The following is a 19,647-nucleotide window of genomic DNA, read 5'->3' as shown; positions in this document are numbered from 1 at the left end:
AATCACGGCCTAATTTAAGACAAGACACCAGTGAATGTTACAAACAATATGAGGAAAGGGGGAAGAGATCACAACGCTAAGAACATGGGGTTCCATAGGCTGATGATGACCCCAATTCAGGAAAGCACTTAAGCATAGCTTTAAGCATGTGAGTAGGTCCCACTGACTTCAGTCAGACTTAAGCACATATTTAATTGCTTTCCTGAATTAGGGCCTACATATGCGATAGATGGTTCAACTATCCCACCAATCCCTGCTGGCCCTTCACATAGCTCTTAGCCATTGATGGTAGGGCTCACAATAGAAGCAAGCCTGGAGATGGAATTTGAAGAAGGGTTAGCGGCTTTACAAGCTTGTTTGGAGAGGATACTCCTTCCATGTGTCGGGGTAGAGCAGAAGAAAAGGCTACGGGCTTGTGGGAGGATCAGACGAGGGGTGGTTGTGGTGGGCACTGGGGGAGCATGGGGCAGGAATGGCAGAAGGTCCCTAAAAGTGGAGTGGCCACCAGATCCTGAACTTTGGCCCCGCCCCTCCACTGCCCCTTCCCCCTGAGGCCCTGCCCCCACGATGCCCCTTCCCCTGGAGCTCCCGCCCTCTCACTGCCCCTTCTCCCAAGGCCCTGGCCTCACATCACCCCTTCCCCCAAGGCCCTGCTCCTGCATGGCCTCTTCCCTGCACGACCCCGCCCCCACCCTTGCTCCTCTCTTCAATGAGAATTTTTCCATAGGCTTCAATGGAAGCTGGATCAGATCCTCAGAGAGGTGGGTATGGAGAGAACAACATGGAAGGAAGTTTATCTTAGCAGCTGTGCTTTGAATGGACTGAAAAGTGTGGAAAGTGTGTCAAACATCCACAAGCAATATCCAAGATAAGCAGCATTGGTCCTGAGACAAGTGATGTGCAGCCAAAATTTCAGCAAGCGGTTCCCACAAAAAATGTCTCCCTTAGTCTGTGATAAAGTTTAGGTACCAGAGATGCTTGTGTATGCAAAAAGGAAGAAAGAAGGACTGGGGAACACAACTATTTGTTTTCATAGTAAACACACGTTCTCTCTCACTGGGAGGGAGGCGTTACCACTGAGCAAACAAACTTCTACTATGTGCATTTTGCTGGAAATACATATACTTTGATCTTGAAAAATATATGGGGTAAAATCCAGGCCCCAAGAAAGTCAATGTGAGTTTTGTCACTGACTTGGATGGGGTCAGGATTTCACCCATGGAGTATACAGACAGCGTAACGCAGTGATCAACTGGTATAATTTAAAGCGGGAGGGGGTTGAATGAGCTGAGAGCCTTAAGAGACCTTTACAAGCCAATGCAACTCAGAGCAACCTAGAGGCTGATCTAAATTGCACCAGGGGCCAAAACAGGAAAGCCACTTTATATCCACCCTCCAACCAATGTGTGCTAAACACAAATCCAGTGTGCCTGAGGATCTGGCCCAATGAGTGCAAAGGGGTGCAAACGGCTACCATTTATGTAAAGACAAAGGAGACTTCAGATGTGATAGCATTTTATTCTCACTTTGCCCAGGTGAGGAAGAGTACTCAAGATGCAAGGCAGTGGAAAATCACACCCACAACGGTGGGCTGAATACAGAGAGCTATACTTTAGTTAACAATATGGAGCTATGTTTGAGATATGAAAGGGGATCCCGTCCATTAGTGTTTAAAAAAATTCTGTTTGATGCAAAAATAAAAGCTTTCGCAAAAGCTTTCGAACATCTTTGATGTGAGAGAGACAGATTCTGGGGGAGTTCTTGTCTGAAGTGATAATCAGCTTTCCCTTTGAATCTTACTCCCTAGACAGACTTTTAATGTAAGGTAGATAATCATACTGAAGTGTGTATCAGCTCTAAGCCTTGCAAACCCAGCTTTGTGGCTTTTCAATTAAGTAATAATCTATAGTCAAACTCTCCTTCCCCAAGAAGGGGGGAGGGGGGGAATGAGTAACTCCAAAACAAGAAATCCAGGTGAATCATTTAAAACAATTTTAAAGAGTCTTAATTGTAAAGTTTTGTCCAGTCAGTGATGCCAGTTTTTCTAAACAATAATGCAATCATTAAAGCATGAAGCAGTGTAAATTCCACAGGAACCACAAACATACCAAGAATATTTGAGCTAAATTTATCCAGACTTCTCCTTTCTAAGTTTGAATCTCTGCCCTGCTTCATTATTCATTATTTTATCAGAACTTGCAACTGTATGCAGCAAGGGATTATGGACAGTTTTCACTGAGCTTTTCCCAGAGAGTTCTGAGATTATGCCCTGTCACACTGCAGGCCATTTATTGGCTATTTGAAGTCTAAAATACAAAAAAAGAAGGCAGGGAAAATGAAGGGAAAGGTGGAGTTTAACATTCCCTAAGTACAATTTCAGTACAAGTCTTCATGAGGTACTCTGTTAACACAGTCTCCTCAAACACCGCTGTGAGGGAGGAAGTGCTATTATCCCCATTTTACAGATGGGAAACTGAGGCACAGAGCCACTAAGTGACTTACCCAAGGTCACATGGGAAGTTTGTGGCAGAGGAGAAAACTGAACCCAGACATCCAAAGTTCCAGATTAACCACTGCAAAAGCTCTTTCGCTTGTGCCAGCTAAGCATCTTAGAAACCCAGCGTTTTAAACTCCTCGGAGAACAGAGTTTTCCCTTTCTGTATGTAGGTGGCTATGTTACTGCTAACAGGAACACACAAGCAGAGAGGGAAATCCCACCTTCACGAGAGCACTCGATGGAAGGTACTAATAATATGTGCCTGCCCCAGCCTATACCAAATGTATGGAAATACGTCATATTGAAAGAATTTCTGTGGTACTGCCAAGTGGAAGGAAAATTCTCCTTATTTTTCATTCTGCAACAGGAACCAATCCCTAGACAGCAGCAGTAGGTCAGCATTACTAATGAAACCACAAAGAGGCAGTGAGAAAGGGGGGGAAATTGCTCATGGACACAATCTACCCTCTTACACATATGTGTATGACTCCAATGGATTTAAATGAGAGTTCTGTTCATGTATCCCAGGGATTAGTTGATATGTTCATGGCATATACTCAAAAAGTTAGATAAAAACAAATGCTCTTGCTGGAAGGTTGCAGTGTAACCCCATTTTATTTTGTAGAAAACTCCATGATAACACACAAGAACCCCAAAACAGAGAGAGAGCAAACAGACTGCTCTCTAAGGCAGCAAGATACAGCTCGCATCACCTTGCTTCCAGGAAACACCCCCCACAGTGATTGCTTGTGATTCCAATACAGTCCTTGATAAACCACATTAATAAGCAATTGACATAAAGAATTCAGTCTTATGAAATCTACACCTTACAGCTGATACAGATTAAGGGTGAGGAAAAGTGGTCCTAGAATTGGGCAGAATCCAACAGCATTTGAGCATAAAAATGTGGCCCAGTGATTTAAAGTGGAGGTCAGCATAATTGGGAGTCTTGAACACAGGGCAGAGAGTAAAACCCTGAGTTCTAACCCTGGCTCTTGCAACCACCACATGCTACAGCTTCGGGCACGTCATGATATTTCTCCATCTCAGTCTCCCCATCTGTAAAATGGGGACAATAGTTCTTGCCTTGCTCGTGGGGCTGAATTAGTTAACACCTACACCGCTCTTTGAAGGTGGATGTCACTTCTAAGTATTACTCTGGGGAGGTGTGGGTTTGCAAAGACTGCCAAATCAGCTACATAGTGACCCTTCCCAGTCCCCAAAAAAACCCAGCATTGCTATTGTTATGATGGAAAAGCTATTTTAAATCAATCAGACTTTAACGAAGGGTGAACTTTGCATTGTTTGCTCCATTTTATTTTTATATCACATTGTCATTAAAAGTTTGGCTAGATACAGTAAAAATAAATGTCATGGGTACAGTTTAGGTTTATGGGTTTAGCTGTTTTTATTAACTGCACTAAGGTCCCACTCCTCCAAACAGCAGGACTCTTGTGACAGCACTCAGGGAAAGACACCTGTACCAACATAGAACCACGCTGATTGAGCATCATGGGGCCGGACGAGTTGCATCCGAGAGTGCTGAAGGAATTGGCAGCTGTGATTGCAGAGCCACTGGCCATTATCTTTGAAAACTCGTGGCGAACCGGGGAAGTCCCGGATGACTGGAAAAAGGCTAATGTGGTGCCAATCTTTAAAAAAGGGAAGAAGGAAGATCCTGGGAACTACAGGCCAGTCAGCCTCACCTCAGTCCCTGGAAAAATCATGGAGCAGGTCCTCAAAGAATCAATCCTGAAGCACTTGCATGAGAGGAAAGTGATCAGGAACAGCCAGCATGGATTCACCAAGGGAAGGTCATGCCTGACTAATCTAATCGCCTTTTATGATGAGATTACTGGTTCTGTGGATGAAGGGAAAGCAGTGGATGTATTGTTTCTTGACTTTAGCAAAGCTTTTGACACGGTCTCCCATAGTATTCTTGTCAGCAAGTTAAGGAAGTATGGGCTGGATGAATGCACTATAAGGTGGGTAGAAAGCTGGCTAAATTGTCGGGCTCAACGGGTAGTGATCAATGGCTCCATGTCTAGTTGGCAGCCGGTATCAAGTGGAGTGCCCCAAGGGTCGGTCCTGGGGCCGGTTTTATTCAATATCTTCATAAATGATCTGGAGGATGGTGTGGATTGCACTCTCAGCAAATTTGCGGATGATACTAAACTGGGAGGAGTGGTAGATACGCTGGAGGGGAGGGATAGGATACAGAAGGACCTAGACCAATTGGAAGATTGGGCCAAAAGGAATCTGATGAGGTTCAATAAGGATAAGTGCAGGGTCCTGCACTTAGGTCGGAAAAACCCAATGCACAGCTACAGACTAGGGACCGAATGGCTAGGCAGCAGTTCTGCAGAAAAGGACCTAGGGGTGACAGTGGACGAGAAGCTGGATATGAGTCAGCAGTGTGCCCTTGTTGCCAAGAAGGCCAATGGCATTTTGGGATGTATAAGTAGGGGCATAGCGAGCAGATCGAGGGACGTGATCGTTCCCCTCTATTCGACATTGGTGAGGCCTCATCTGGAGTACTGTGTCCAGTTTTGGGCCCCACACTTCAAGAAGGATGTGGATAAATTGGAGAGAGTCTAGCGAAGGGCAACAAAAATGGTTAGGGGACTGGAACACATGAGTTATGAGGAGAGGCTGAGGGAGCTGGGATTGTTTAGCCTGCAGAAGAGAAGAATGAGGGGGGATTTGATAGCTGCTTTCAACTACCTGAAAGGGGGTTCCAAAGAGGATGGCTCTAGACTGTTCTCAATGGTAGCAGATGACAGAACGAGGAGTAATGGTCTCAAGTTGCAGTGGGGGAGGTTTAGATTGGATATTAGGAAAAACTTTTTCACTAAGAGGGTGGTGAAACACTGGAATGCGTTACCTAGGGAGGTGGTAGAATCTCCTTCCTTAGAGGTTTTTAAGGTCAGGCTTGACAAAGCCCTGGCTGGGATGATTTAACTGGGAATTGGTCCTGCTTTGAGCAGGGGGTTGGACTAGATGACCTTCTGGGGTCCCTTCCAACCCTGATATTCTATGATTCTATGATTCTATGATTGCAGGGTCTGCCTGTGAGGGTCTCTTTACAGCATCAGGGCCTAAATGCCCTTCCCTAGTATTCAGATCAGCCAACCTCCTTTGAGTTGGAATGAAGTACAGGTTCGAACCACATCAAAATATAAATACAAAATCAAACTATTATAGAAAATTTAGAACAGGATGGAACAAAAATCCCACCCCATTCTGCACTGCAAACATTTCCTCTGGGCTGGCTGTATTCTGAAGAGCAAAACTCTGGTAGCATCTTTAGTGAAGTTGGCCTTCAAAGAAAAAAATCTGACCAAATGGCTCTGACCATCACTGAGGGTTTGACCGAACGCCTGTTGAAGTTAGTGTAAAGGCTCCTGTAAATTTCAATGGGCTTTGGAACAGGCCTATATAGTCTTTTTGACATTATGAAAAGTAACTATTCAGCACAATTCCTTTTGCAAGTGTCAATGTATCTACAACACTATTGGCAAAATGGTAGCCATGGTCGCGATTGTAAGTGTTGGATGTGCACACACGCCAGGCAATTAGTAATTTCATGATGTAACTAAGGACAGTGATTTTGTTTTTCACCAGATTGAACCCTAGCCCCCCCAACTATTTTATCATCACATACTCGCAAGAGCATATAAGACCCATTTATATAAAAGTCCTGTTTGCAAAAGATTTTCCAATTGCCTCCCTTATATTGTTACCATTACTTCTGTCAGGCTGCTTGAACTCCTATGTATTGGTTGTATATTATATTAAAAACTAAGGATTTAAATAGGAAGTCTTGTTTCTTGTTGCCCAAATAAAGATCACACTTTCCCCAAGCAGTAAAACAACTGTATTTGGAGTTGTACCCTCTGCTCAGTCGACTCTGCTACCAGAAATGTAGGAGTGGAAGGGACCTTGAGAGGTCATCTAGTCCCGTGGTTCTCAACCAGGTGTATGTGTACCCCTGGGAGTATGCAGAGGTCTTCCAGGAGGTACATCAACTCATCTAGATTTTTTTCAACAGGCTACATAAAAAACACTAGCTAAGTCAGTACAAATTAAAATTTCATATAGACAATGACTTGTTTGTACTGCTCTATATACTATACACTGAAATGTAAGTACAATATTTATAATCCAATCGATTTATTTTATAATTATATGTTAAAAATGAGAAAATCAGCAATGTTCCAGTAACATTGAGCTGTGACCCTTTTGTATTTTTATGTCTGAATTTTTTAAGCAAATAGTTTTTAAGTGAGCTGAAACAAGGGGTGCACAAGAAAAATCCGCCTCCTGAAAGGAGTACAGCAGCCTGGAAAGGTTGAGAACCACTAATCTAGTCCATCCTCCCCTGCAGGACCATGTATAACTAGATCATCCCTGACAGGTGGTTGTGTAACCTGTTTTTAAAAATCCCCATTGATGGGGGTTTCACAACCTCCCTGGTTAACCTAATCCAGCACTTTACTGTCCTTATAGGTAGAAAGTTTTTCCTAATATCTCTCTAAATCTCTCTTGCTGCAGAGTAAGCGGATTACTTCTTGCCCTACCTTCAGTGAACATGGCAAACCACAAATAGCTATTCTTTGAGTACAATTTTTGAACTGTTTTATACCCATGTGATAGTAATTTCATCTAGAACACATTTCCCTCGGTTGCTTATGAGAATGTCAGGTGGGACTGTGTGAAAAGCTTCACTAAAAATCCAGGTATATCACGTCTACTGCTTCCCCCATCCGCTAAACCACTAACCCTGTCAAAGAAAGAAAGTAGATTGGTTTGGTATGATTTATTCTTGACAAATCCATGTCGGCTATTACTTGTCACCCTATTATCCTCTCGGTGCTTACAAAGAATTTACTATTGATGCTCTTGGATATGTTTGAATCAGTGTGGACATCTGTATTTCTTTTTGCAAGGTTCTACTTATCCTCTTTACCATCTCGTCCACTTCCATGGCCTCTCATTCCTTTTACAGTGTCTTTCTTCACAGTGTGGGTTTGGACCAGGTTATATTATCCAGCATGTGTAGCAGTAGACTCCTATTTTAAGATCAGCTGGTTTTCCTTCCAGTTCATGAGCATGCTGGTGGGATTTGTTCTCTGCATTACCATTATGTGCTTTATAGTCACTGAGATACATTTTGAGCCAGCATAAGTTAGTCTCAGTTTGGTCCTGAGAGCATCTGGGTTCTGTAAACTGGATCCTTTGTAACACCTAGGTTATGATTTGGAAGGAGACGCTCACCTGGTCTGTTTGTCTTACTAAATTTCGATTGTCTTAATCGGCTCGTCTTCAGTAACTGGGTGAGGAATAGTTCCCTCACTTGCATGAACTGTTGTATTATATTCCGTGAGTTGTTGCTCTATTTGTGCCTCCTTATCAGAGCAACATGTCCAGGTCCAGCGCCTGCTAGCTCCTGTGCCTGGCTCCTAGTCAAACCCCCTTCCCTTCATTGCCCCTGGCTTCCTGCCCCTCAGGAGGCTGCCGGCTTCTCCAGTTTTGTGGATATGTTCCTGATTCCCTGCTGCATGTCTCTCCTCTTTGCAGTGGGGCACGGGTTCAAGAGATGCAGAGCCAATCTACCGCTAATAGTTGTTTTTTGTTTTTCTTTTGCTTTGCTCACTATTGTATAAATGTCGGCCCCTGTAAGCGTACAGCACCAACGAGGCTAAGTCACTGAGCAATGATTAGGAGTGCAATCGCAGATGCGTCCTACTCACAAAGGCCAAGATGTTCAAAAGTGACTCATTATTTTGGATGCCTCCATCATTTTTAGGCACCCACCCTGAGACACCTTGGAGGGGCCTGTTTTTTAAGAATACGCTGAGCGTCTGCCCTCTGAAAATCAGCCCCCTTCAAGGTGTCAAAGAACTGAGGCACCAAAATCACTAGTCACTTTTTGAAAATCTTGGTCAAGATAATTGTGAATGTGCAAGGTGCTGCCTTGGTATCACACAGCATCTTTATGCGACAGCAAGCAATCTCAATGCATTCTAAACAAAGCTGAATTTCTGTTAGCTTTTGGGCCTCCACCAAATCTCACCACTTCTGTATATGGTCTACATTTCAAGAGGGTTAAAAATAAAACCTGGTTACTGCTGTGTAAGGGCACTTCCTATTTCTGCTTGCCGTTTCCTACTTCTGTTTCTGGAGGGCATGCACAATAAGTCCAGCTCACATAGCAACTTGGTTTTTTTGCTTGTAGGATTATTTTTGATTCACCGTTTGCCCCAAAAGACCTCAGATTCAGAAGCAGGAAGAAAAAAAAAGTTCATGATTCGTTTATTCTCATTCCTATTCCATAAACTCCAAACTAACACTACATACAGTGCTTCTGTAGCACATTGCCCACCCCAAGTGCATCCAATTCATCCTCACACCACCACCCTGTCTTCCAGATGGGGAAGCTGAGAGCAACTGTGAGCCTTTTGCTGAAGGCTATTCAGTGCATCGTGACCTGGCTGGGTCTCGAATGCCCGTGCCCTGACCCCTAGTCCTGTGCTGTAACCATGACCCCTTTCTGCTGGCATAACTCCTCCTTGTAAAACGTTACACAGAGAACATTTAGATCCACTACTGTTCATGGAACTTCAAAACCTGTGTCCGCCCCCCCCCCCAAATCATTCAGCAGTAAAGATTTATGAACAAAAAAACAACAAAACAGTCACAGTAATAAGTGCAAGTCCCTGCCCTTGACATTAAAGGAAACACAGTCAACCAGGCAGAATTTTCCAGAAATAAAAACAAAGGTCTAATCTGGAGGCATCACATATGTTAACGCCCAGGGTTATGTGGACTTCAGCTATTTTTATTGCTAGGAGGCAGTCACTAGTTGCTGCTGTAGACTTTTATTTTCTAAACTGATGTAAAGTTGGTGCCAGACTAACAGGACTAGTGGTTTAAATTTGCAGAAACAGCACGGGGAGGAACACTGTAAACATTGTAAGGAGAGTGATAACTTTAGATAAGCTATTGCCAGCAGGAGAGTGGGGTGGGGGGAGGTATTTTTTCATGCTTTGTGTGTATAAAAGATCTTCTACACTTTCCACGGTATGCATCCGATGAAGTGAGCTGTAGCTCACGAAAGCTTATGCTCAAATAAATTGGTTAGTCTCTAAGGTGCCACAAGTCCTCCTTTTCTTTTTGTAAACTCTCTCTCTCCTGCCCCCCGCCCCCTTCTCCCATCAGTGTGCTTCAGCGGGAGAGGACAGCTCAGCCTCTTGCCTGCTATTAGTGAGGGGGCCGGTACTGATGGGGGCACCTACCCACTAGAAAAGGGGATGAGCCAAAGGCTGCTTAAGGCACCAGAGTCTCTCTTCCACATTTGCAAATCTGACCCCCAATGCAAACAGAGCAGAGATGGAGAAGGGGGCCTCTTCTTCAAGGAAAGCCGTTCAAATATGGATTATGCTGCTACTAAGTAACCAAAAGTAGTTACTATCTAATGGCGTGTGAAATTTTCTCCGAGAAATTGCTTTGCAGAGTTAACTATTTCATGAGGAAGCCACTTAAAATGACCCTGCGAGATCTCACAAGCGAAGCAAGGTCAGGGTGGGTCACGGCTTGGATGGGATACCTACAGGAAAGACTTTTCCGTGATGCAGGAAGTGGGGTTGGTGATGTGCAGGCAGCTCATTTTCATCTGAGTCAGGCTGTGTCTACACTTAAAATGCAGCAGCACTGCCAGAGTGCTTCAGTGTAGACCCTCGCTGTAGTGGCAGGATGGGTTCTCCCATCACACTAGTTCATCGGCCTCCCCAAGAGGTAGTAGCTAGGTTGATGTAAGAATTCCTCCATCAACACTATGCTGTCGACACCAGGGGATAGGTCAGATTAACTATGTTGCGCAGGGGTGTGGATATTTCACACCCCTGAGCTATGAAGTTGGGTCAACCTGACTTGTCAGTGTAGACCAGCCCTCAGTTCTGAATTAATGCCCGAGCATCGTTGTAGGCGCCTCTGAATGCTACCTTTCAGGTGAAATAAAAAGGTGGATTGGGCCACACATGGTCAATCAAAGATCTTCTTGCATTTTTCAAGAGACATAAGGGCATTAAACCTCTGGGCCGCTCTGAATTCCAACTCATGTAATTATGCTCTGGCCACCTAAATCTGCAGGGCAAATTTATGTTCTTTTTCCTTCAGCTCCTACTCTATACTGTAATGCAATGTGTCTCTGTGCCGTTGGACAGCTGATGAATTCCAGTGGTGGGCAGCATGATCCTTTTACTGTACAGACTTGTCTCAGTGGGGGGTTGTAAGGGTTTAATTAGTTAATTTTTGTAAAGTTGCTATGGAAATAAAAAGTATTATGATAGCGATCATTATTATTTCTTTAATATTAATCATTACTGAAACCAAGGAAGAGACTCTCTCAATGTTTTTGTAGTGTGGCCCAATTCCCCTTAGAAACCATCATACAGAGGTATCCTGGCCACTCTGGGGCTCAGGACCACATTTATTATTGCACCTAGACAGGCTTTACCAACAGAGGTGTCACTAAGTATTTTTCAAAGGAGAGCCCTGATGAATTCAATCAACAGTGATTACCTTTCTGTAGCTTTCTTGAATCATCCCATAGAATTTAATAGAGAATTATATCCCTGCTACAAAATTCTATAAAATTAGAAAAAATAGCACTCTAGAAAGGAACTAATTCTAATTATATAATTTGTAGAGTAACTTCTTTAGAACCCTACTGAATTGCTGCAAAATCCCATTTGGTTTCATCTCCATTAAATTCTATAGAACTTTTCAATAAGGGTAAAGATCTTTTGATTCACAAAAGGCAGGAATATCCCCCATATCCCTACACTTGCCCCATATGGGTCACAATGCTTTCTTTTAATAAGCATGATATTAATGTGTAATAGCGAGGGGAAGCAGAGGTGGGGTGGGAGTGAGTCAATTATTTAGACAGCTGAAAAAACAATAAATATTACTCTGCACTTCTATAATGCCTTCCATCTGAGGAACCCACAGTGTGTTACAGACATTGGCTAATTAAGCTTAGCAACATCCCTGGGAGGTAGCAAAGGCTGTATAGGGAGCACTTCACATACCACTGAAATGCAGCTACCTCAGAGCGGGAGTAGAGCAGAAGTTTAGCCGGACACAAAACCAGCATACAAGTTAGGGCAGGAATAACATACCAAGTTTAAACTGCAGGGGGAACTTAGATACACAGAGATACAGGGAGAGATTCTCTGCTGGTCTAACTTGTCACAGCTCCACTGAAGTCAACGTAGCTAGGACAATATGCTCCAGCTTGAGGATCTGCCCCAATGTTCAGCTTTCATGAAAAGTGGCCTAGGATTGTAAGGCTGGTAAGTGATCAGAACACAAGTGTGATTTCTCATCTGACAGAAGGGGCTTCCAGCAGCACATGGCCTCCAGTACCCTCCTGGATGCAGTAGCCAGTTACTGAACCAAAAGACCATTACACTATGTGTTAGAAGCCACCCATTCATATACTGACCAGAGCTACCCTGCTCAGCTTGTGAGAGCTGATTGGATCCCAGCATAAGATGACAGGACTACAAGAAATACCTCTACTGGAATCCCTGATATTTACAGATGAGATGCTATGGCCTATTATTATTCCCAGTGGTTCATGCACAATGAAAGCAGCTGACACCATCTGCATGAAAAGCATGAAAACAATACATTCACATGTGAAGGTTTAATGACTCACTGCATTCCAGCATTCAAGTTAGGTAAGTAAATCCAAATGGTGAACAAGGACTATCTAATCTAAGGAGTGGAATGACTAGCTGACATAATTCATCCTTGGGAGAAACTAAGCAATCCTTAACCAAAAGAAGTTTAAAAACATACAGCATACACACAGGAAGCAAACTTCCTGAAGTAGTACATGATTGAAAACCTAACCTCAATACCACATGGCCAATCTTCCCTATCCCTACAATTTCTTACACACACAATTCTATGTATAGTGGTTATACTGGTGTGCTTTGTACACTACATGTTACTTGTAACTTACGGCTCATTTTACACAACAAAGCAATATAAAAATTTCCATGAAGAAAGCCAGCTTCTTCATGAAAATTCTTTTCTATCATTAAATAGAAAAACAGTTTATAGCTTTTTTTCCCCTTCCCACCTCATTATTTACACACAGACAAACTTGTTTATTTACCTTCTCTTTGAAACGCTGAGGAAAATCTGTCAAATCAGAATTACAGGCTAAAACTGTTGGTGATCCATTAAAGTCTGCTAATAGTTACAGCAGATTAAAATTCTTCTCATGGTTTATAATTTAGTATGCCAACAGAAATGAATTCAGATTTCCAGAAAGAGAGTTTAGACATACAATTAACAGTTTAAGGCAAATACCAGATTTAATCCTTATTCCCAAGAGCTCCTGATCACTGTACAAAGATAAAGCTTTAAATATAGAAAAAAAAGCCACCACAAAATAATCATAATACATACGGGGAAAGGAAAGAGTTCCCGGAGCTCTGTGTGACACTGGTGCGAAATGTCTTTGATAAAGGTAAAAAGGCCTCTGAATAAAGTATCAGGCATTGCTTCATAGTTGCTGATAAAATCCAAAATAAGGTTGCTAAAACATTAGCCTCTTCTGAGCTTTGCTTACTCACTACCCAGCGTCAAAAACACCTCATCCCACACTTCTAATGCAAAGACTGCCTCCTTATGAATTGTTTATTATGGGGAAAAACACACTAATATAATAAGCCAAAGACTGGTTCTTGTTACTGAGACATAACTGTTTTTGACTTGGAGAAAATTAATGTTATTGTCCCGTGATTGACAATTTTGGCAACAAATATAATATTTGAAGAAGAAATTATCACACCAACAGAAACTAACCTGAAACATACATCACCTTTTAAAGAAGGGTTTCTACCTATGGATTCAAAATATTATTATATAAACACAAATTTTCTAATCCATGCTACAGATTTTTAACCTTAAATTATCAGTAGTTGCTGAATTAAAGCTTATAGTACAATGGGAGCAGGATCTGTTCAGCCTTAGGAATGATGCTCTGATTTTAAAAGCTTTGGTACCCTGAGCACATACTACAGCAATGGCTGGCAGCACATTTGTATTCATGTGCTAAAAATGATGAACCTTATAACACATTTTTGAATCAATGGTATGTGATAGAAATATTGACTAGTTCCACTTGTAAGGAACACTGTTCCTTCTTTATTAATAGATACGTGTCATTCTTCTTGCAAGTAAAATTAACTGTTACATTTTGTAGATTCTTGAAGATATGGTCTTGGATATTCAAAGCAACTTAAGGGAATTAGGTGTTTAAATCTCACTGAATTCCAATGGGACCTGTGCACCTAAGTCCCTTGGGCACCTTCAAAAAATCAAAGTCTAAATATTTACTGCTGCTCCAAATAGGAAAGAAACAGCTGTTCCATTTACCATTTTGGTGCTCCATGTTGCATTCTCGGCTAACAGCGGATTCCTCAGTTCCCACGCACCAGTACATTCTGGGCTGCAGTTGCGAAGTTTCAATAAGCCAACTTTCTGCAGCATTTAAAATTAAATGGTGTTGTCAAAGTCAAACGAAATCTCTCCAGGTGCAGGATTGGAGTCACTGCTAGTTGTCACAGTCATGAAGAAACACCATCTGCCCTGCTTTAAAGAAAAAAGAAAAAAGAAAAGAAAAGAAAAAGCAAACACCATAAATCATCCCAGCACGGGAATGGCAAGATGTTTATTCCTTTGCACATACAAAACGTGCTTCTCTAGACATTACCTTGCAAAAGTGCATTCATTTCATGCCAGTGTAAATACAATTTATTATATAATACTTTAGCTACCCATAGCGTGAATCAACAAAATAGCGTGACAATGTCTCCACACTAAAAAAAGGGGGCTAGTCTCAATTTCTCTCAGCCAAAACTACTAAAGAGACTACAGTCAGAGCTGGGATATTTTGGATAAGGAATGCAGATCTAGTTTCTGACTCTCAGTGGGCTAGTGTAAAGGCTGAGCACTGAAGTGGTGTATACCTGCTGGTGGGAATTCTTGAAAATTCCTAAAGAAATTCCACTTCAGAACCATCTTCAGTCACAAAAGAAGTCGAAATCTAAGCAGAAATTGTGGATCCCAGTAAGAGTGCACTTGAGAAACTCCATATTACCCCCAACAAATACTGTTCTGGTTACCAAAAAGGGGAAATCCTCTATGGAAGGAAAGAATACAAGGGGAAAAGAAGAGCACAAACTTTGTATCTAGACCAGTAATGCACAAGGATTTCATTGCAAAATAAACAACATTTTGCAGGAACATATCCAAGGAGCCATATTTGATTTCCGAGAGCTACAAATTGTTCGTTTCTTTTAACCACCCTGCAAAATTAGCAATGACCAGGGCATTGATTGTCTCACTCTCCCAGGGAATTTTGAAGTTCTTACCTGTTTAAAGTCGAGTCTCTGAAATTTTCTCTCTTTTTAAAAGTCTCCTGTCTAACACTGCTGTGGCATTTACAGTATGCACACAACTAGCATACTTTGTTCCTTTATTTTCTGCTTTCACTTTCAGTATGTAAATTATTTCATTAATGTAACAGAGCATCACTAAAAAGATCTGATTTTAATCCATTTCTTTCATGTCTGCTGCATGCCATCAAAGGCATGAAAGGAGGCCCCCAATTCAGCAAAGCACTTAAACATGTGCTTAACATTAAGTATGTGCTTATGTGCCATTAAAGTCAATGAGACTTAAGCAGATGCTTCAGTGCTTTACTAACTAGAGCTGTTTGTTGAATTGGGGTTTAAGAGCAAGGGCAGTACAAAATACACTCGTCCTTCAACGGATCTGGATTCCGCTTCCTCACATTCCTCCTTCATTTCACAGGACTTTAAGTCCAGTTGGCAATGCATTACAAAACCTGTGAATGGCAAGTGATTTATTTCTATGCAGAGGTTTGAGTCTGGTCCTACTTTATGTCCATACAGACAAATGCAATTTCTAGTGATCCCCACTTTGTGGAGCTTGTCTGGCAACAAAGACCAAATGCCCATTCCAGCTACTGCTTGCCCTATGGCTATGTGGATCAGTGGCATATTAGATTTTAAAGGTCATATTGAATCCAATTTTTTGATGCTTTCAAAGCTAGGACATGCATTTTTGGGTGCTCCTTGGTTGCCAGTAAAATATGTTACAGCTTGTGGGAGTACATGCGTGAGCCAATAACAATGTGATTGACCTGCTTTGGAATTAGACAGGGTAAATTCTACTAGCCAGTCGTTACAAGATAGGGAGTGTTTGCTTACCCTGCACGTGTCTGATTTGACAAGTTCACCATTTTACAGATCCGACTGCAGTGATCATTTAATTCTAATGGTCTATATTGCGGCTGACCCAGGATTATACTCCCTGTAAACCTGTAGACAGAGAGCAGGGCCAGATTCACTAGGTGGGTTATGTCTCTTGTGTGCCACTGAGGTGGGTGAAAAGAGCAGTAACCCAACTGCAAGTGGCCAGCAGAGTGTTTCTTTGTGGTAGAATTGCACTCTCTGCTGATGCACGTATACTGCAGCCAGTCCCTGCATCTCTGGCCCTTTTCCCAATGCAGGGGGTATCACTGGAGCAGGTAAGAGGCACGGCCGAGCCCTGCTATGCTATGCCATGCCAGTCCTCAACTGGTACATGGTCTGTTAAGGACCGCACATCAGTAGCATAACCTAGCAATGTTCGGCGGCAGCTCTAAGTGGCATCAGGCCTTGAGGATCAGGGAGCCATAACCTCCATGAAAAGAAAATGAGGACTTGTGGCACCTTAGAGACTAACAAATTTATTTGAGCATAAGCTTTTGTGAGCTACAGCTCACTTCATTGGATGCATTCAGTGGAAAATACCTGATCACCCCCACTCCTCCCTTTCGTTCTATAAAGAGGATCTAGTCCATAATTTTCAAGGACCAACATGGGAATTATTAAATCAGCAGATAATTTGGGTCACTTCATGTGAAACCACCCAACAATGATGGGACAAACAACTTTGGGGGTTTTCTTTGTTTGTTTTTTAAGAAAACTAAAATAGCAAAAATATTTGCCGAATAACAGAGCATGTCATTTTGCAAACTATTAACACGGGGGTTCTCTGCTTTCCAATGCCTGCAGTCCAAGATTTAGTGTGTGTGATGTTTCTGCAGGGTTGAACGATTGACATCGCAGCCAGTGGCGGATTTAGAGTTAGTGGGGCCCTGTGCGCAGCTTCATTTTTGGGGGACCCCCTTGAGACCCAGCCAAGAAAAAGAACATTCTCTCTTATCTCCCCCACCCCCCATTTTTCATTCTTTTTTTCTTCGTCCTCCTCCTATATTATAAGTAATAGGACGTAAATGACAATAAAGTGAGGTACCTTGATCGGGGCACGAGGTTGGGGTGCAGGAGGGTGTGCAGGGGACTGGGCTCCGGGAGGGAGTTTGGGTGCAGGCTCTGGGCTGGGGCAGGGGGTTGGAGTGTGGGAAGGATGAGGGGTGCAGGCTCTGGGAGGAAGTTTGGGTGTGGGCTCTGGACTGGGGGTTGGGGTGCAGGAGGGGTCAGGGGCGCGGCACTTACCTTGGGCGGCACAGCTCCCAAAGTGACTGGCGCACCCCTCTGGCAGCAGCTCCTAGGTGAGGGGGGAAACCGGGGGGGTCTCTGCGCACTGCTGCCTGCAGGCACTGTCCTTGCAGCTCCCATTGGCTGGAGCTCCCAGCCAATGGGAGCTGCGGAGTCAGTGCTCGGGGCAGGGGACAACGTGCGGGGACACCCCCCTCCTCCCCACAGGGGCTGCAGGGACATACCAGTCGCCTCCATGAGCGGTGCGGCGCGGAGGGAGGGAGGCAACGCAGGCAGGGAGCCGCTTTAGCCCTGCTGCTGGCACATTTCTGCACGCCCCTTGCGGAGAGCGGGTCTCCGTGTGCTGCCTAGGGCAGGGGCGGCATGTGGGGCCACCTCCGCCCCACCAGGGGCACGCAGAGACGTGCCAGCAGCCGTCAGCTTCCGGGAGCAGCATGGGGCCACTGGCCACCAGCCCCCGAATGCAGGCAGCCTGCCTGCCTGAGCCCTGCTGCGCTGCTGGCAGGGACCCGAGGGCAGGTTGTCAGATGAGATTCGTCCTGCATTTTGGGGGGCCTCCTGTCACTGGGGGCCCCGTGCCACCGCACTCTTTGTTTCACAGTAAATCCACCTCTGATCACAGCTCAAATTCATCTTGATCATAACTCCACTGAGTTACATCAAGCATGAATCTGCAGAGCAGAGCAGAGACTAGTTCAGTCGTTCTTTCCAGCACACATTCAGACTTATGTGGCATTTCTTTGCAGTACAATCCATGGCACACATTCGCACAATTTCAGAAATTGTGGGGGAAAGTAATTTTCATTTTCTGGACTTAGTGCCCATTAGATATTTGAAAATCATCCCATTCATGATTTCAGGAACTCCTAATCCAGCCACTCTCCCCTATAGTGACCCTGGGGGGTGAGGGGGTGGGGGAAGGGGACTGTGTCTTTAAAAATCAATTTCATTTAATCTGAGACTACAAAATGCCTTAACCATAATTATATTATTATTGCATGGTCTCAATACAAGACTGAACTAAGGTTGTTGGGATGTTTTACATGTGCATTTCTATACCTTAACACCTTTGAATTTCTTTTATGTATAACCTGAATTTCCTGGATTTGTCATGGTTGGTTTGGGGAACACGACTATAATGCTTTTTACCCTTAAGATGCTGATACATATACTCAACTTTTAACTCCAATAACATAGGTTTTATCCTGGAATGTATAGTAACTATTGACTATTAGACAGACTGGTGTTACACAAGATTCTGTAGTTTCTGCGAGATTCCTCTCAGCAGGACTAGGAGCAAGGAGCAATATATTTTAATGCAGATTTAGATTCCATTCAGCATCTGTCCAGCTTCTCCTTCAAGATTCACTAGCAGGCAAATGGCTCACTTTTAGAGACAGGCTAAAGAAATTATTGCCAATTTTTTAAAATAAAATCGTATAAAATATTTTGCATTCACAGCCCTTTTCATCCAAAGATCTTAAAACACTTCATAAACATTCATTAAGTCTCACAATACCCCTGTGAATGTATCAGACCCATTTTGTAGGTAAGTACATTGAGGCACATAGAAGTGCAATGACTTGCCCAAGATTACTCACCAAGTCAAGAGCAGACTGGAATAGCATCTTGAGTCCTTTGCTCAAACCAATGCGTTTGAAAACAATGTTATGCCACATCCAAGACCAGGGATGGTGTCAGAGGTATTCACAAGGTAATATTGTGGAGCATGAATGTGGATGAAGCAGTGTGAGGATGTAGTCACACTCAGAAGCGGTATTAATACCTCTAATACCTACCAAGGCAACGAGAAGAGAATGTGGCTCTTGGTATTTGGTTAGGGCAAAATCCCTGCTAAACAGCAATCCATCTTTGGTCTTTATAGGAAGCCAATGTATCCTCAGCTTTCTTGGATCACCAGAAACTCTGTGAAGAAAAATAGAATCCAATTACTTCTAAAGAATCATAGGACTGGAAGGAACCTCAGGAGCTCATCTAGTCTAGTGCCCTGCAACGACATGCTGGCAGACACTAATATCACTCATCACGTGTAATAAAAGCAGACAGAGTGAAAAATAAAGCACCCAGTGCTTATTTAGATAAAGAATGTTAGAAACATACAAAAAAATAACAGAAGTTGGAAACAGAAGAGAGTTTGTATTCAAGGCCAACCCTTTGTACCTGTTGCATTCTCCACTGGATTGCCACTTTTCTCCTAATGTCCCATGTGACTAAATCAGTTGTCACAATACCATGACATTGCACCTCATCTTTCAACTTAAGTCATTTGTCGAGGACTTTTTTAAGTGCTCCGCAAGTGACACATGTCAAAATTGGGAATCTACCTCAAGTTTTCGGATAAGTGACAATGCATTTGTACACTGCATATTGTACACTGGTCACAGCAGCAGAGAGAGGGAGAACTAGTGGTCAGAGCAAGGACTCCTGGGTTCTGTTTCCCCCTCTGACAAAAGTATGCTGTGTGACCTTAAGCAAATCACGGGTAAATTCTATGTGCATCCATTTCCAAATCTGCCA

General features: G+C 43.2%; 1 protein-coding gene across 5 annotated transcripts in view; it reads right to left on the bottom strand.

Moving 5' to 3' along the window:
- LRRK1 (leucine rich repeat kinase 1) overlaps positions 1 to 19,647 on the bottom strand; it is a 109,687-nt gene that overhangs the window by 88,235 nt on the left and 1,805 nt on the right. For 2 of the 5 annotated variants that reach the window (XM_073304295.2, XM_073304299.2), the window contains exons 2-3: positions 18,909 to 19,035; positions 13,958 to 14,173 (exon numbers count right to left, since the gene is read on the bottom strand). In XM_073304295.2, coding sequence (XP_073160396.2) covers positions 13,958 to 14,024 — 67 coding nt within the window. In that variant the 5' untranslated portion in view covers positions 14,025 to 14,173; positions 18,909 to 19,035. Of the gene's footprint in view, positions 1 to 13,957; positions 14,174 to 14,955; positions 15,125 to 18,908; positions 19,036 to 19,647 lie in introns of those variants that run through there. The other 3 variants (XM_073304297.2, XM_073304296.2, XM_073304298.2) reach the window with 3 other exon arrangements.

The sequence above is a fragment of the Lepidochelys kempii genome, chromosome 10 (assembly GCF_965140285.1).
Source record: "Lepidochelys kempii isolate rLepKem1 chromosome 10, rLepKem1.hap1, whole genome shotgun sequence".
Taxonomy (NCBI): Eukaryota; Metazoa; Chordata; order Testudines; family Cheloniidae; genus Lepidochelys; species Lepidochelys kempii.
The sequence above is the reverse complement of the archived record's forward strand: the minus strand, read 5'-3'. Positions and strand labels throughout refer to the sequence as shown.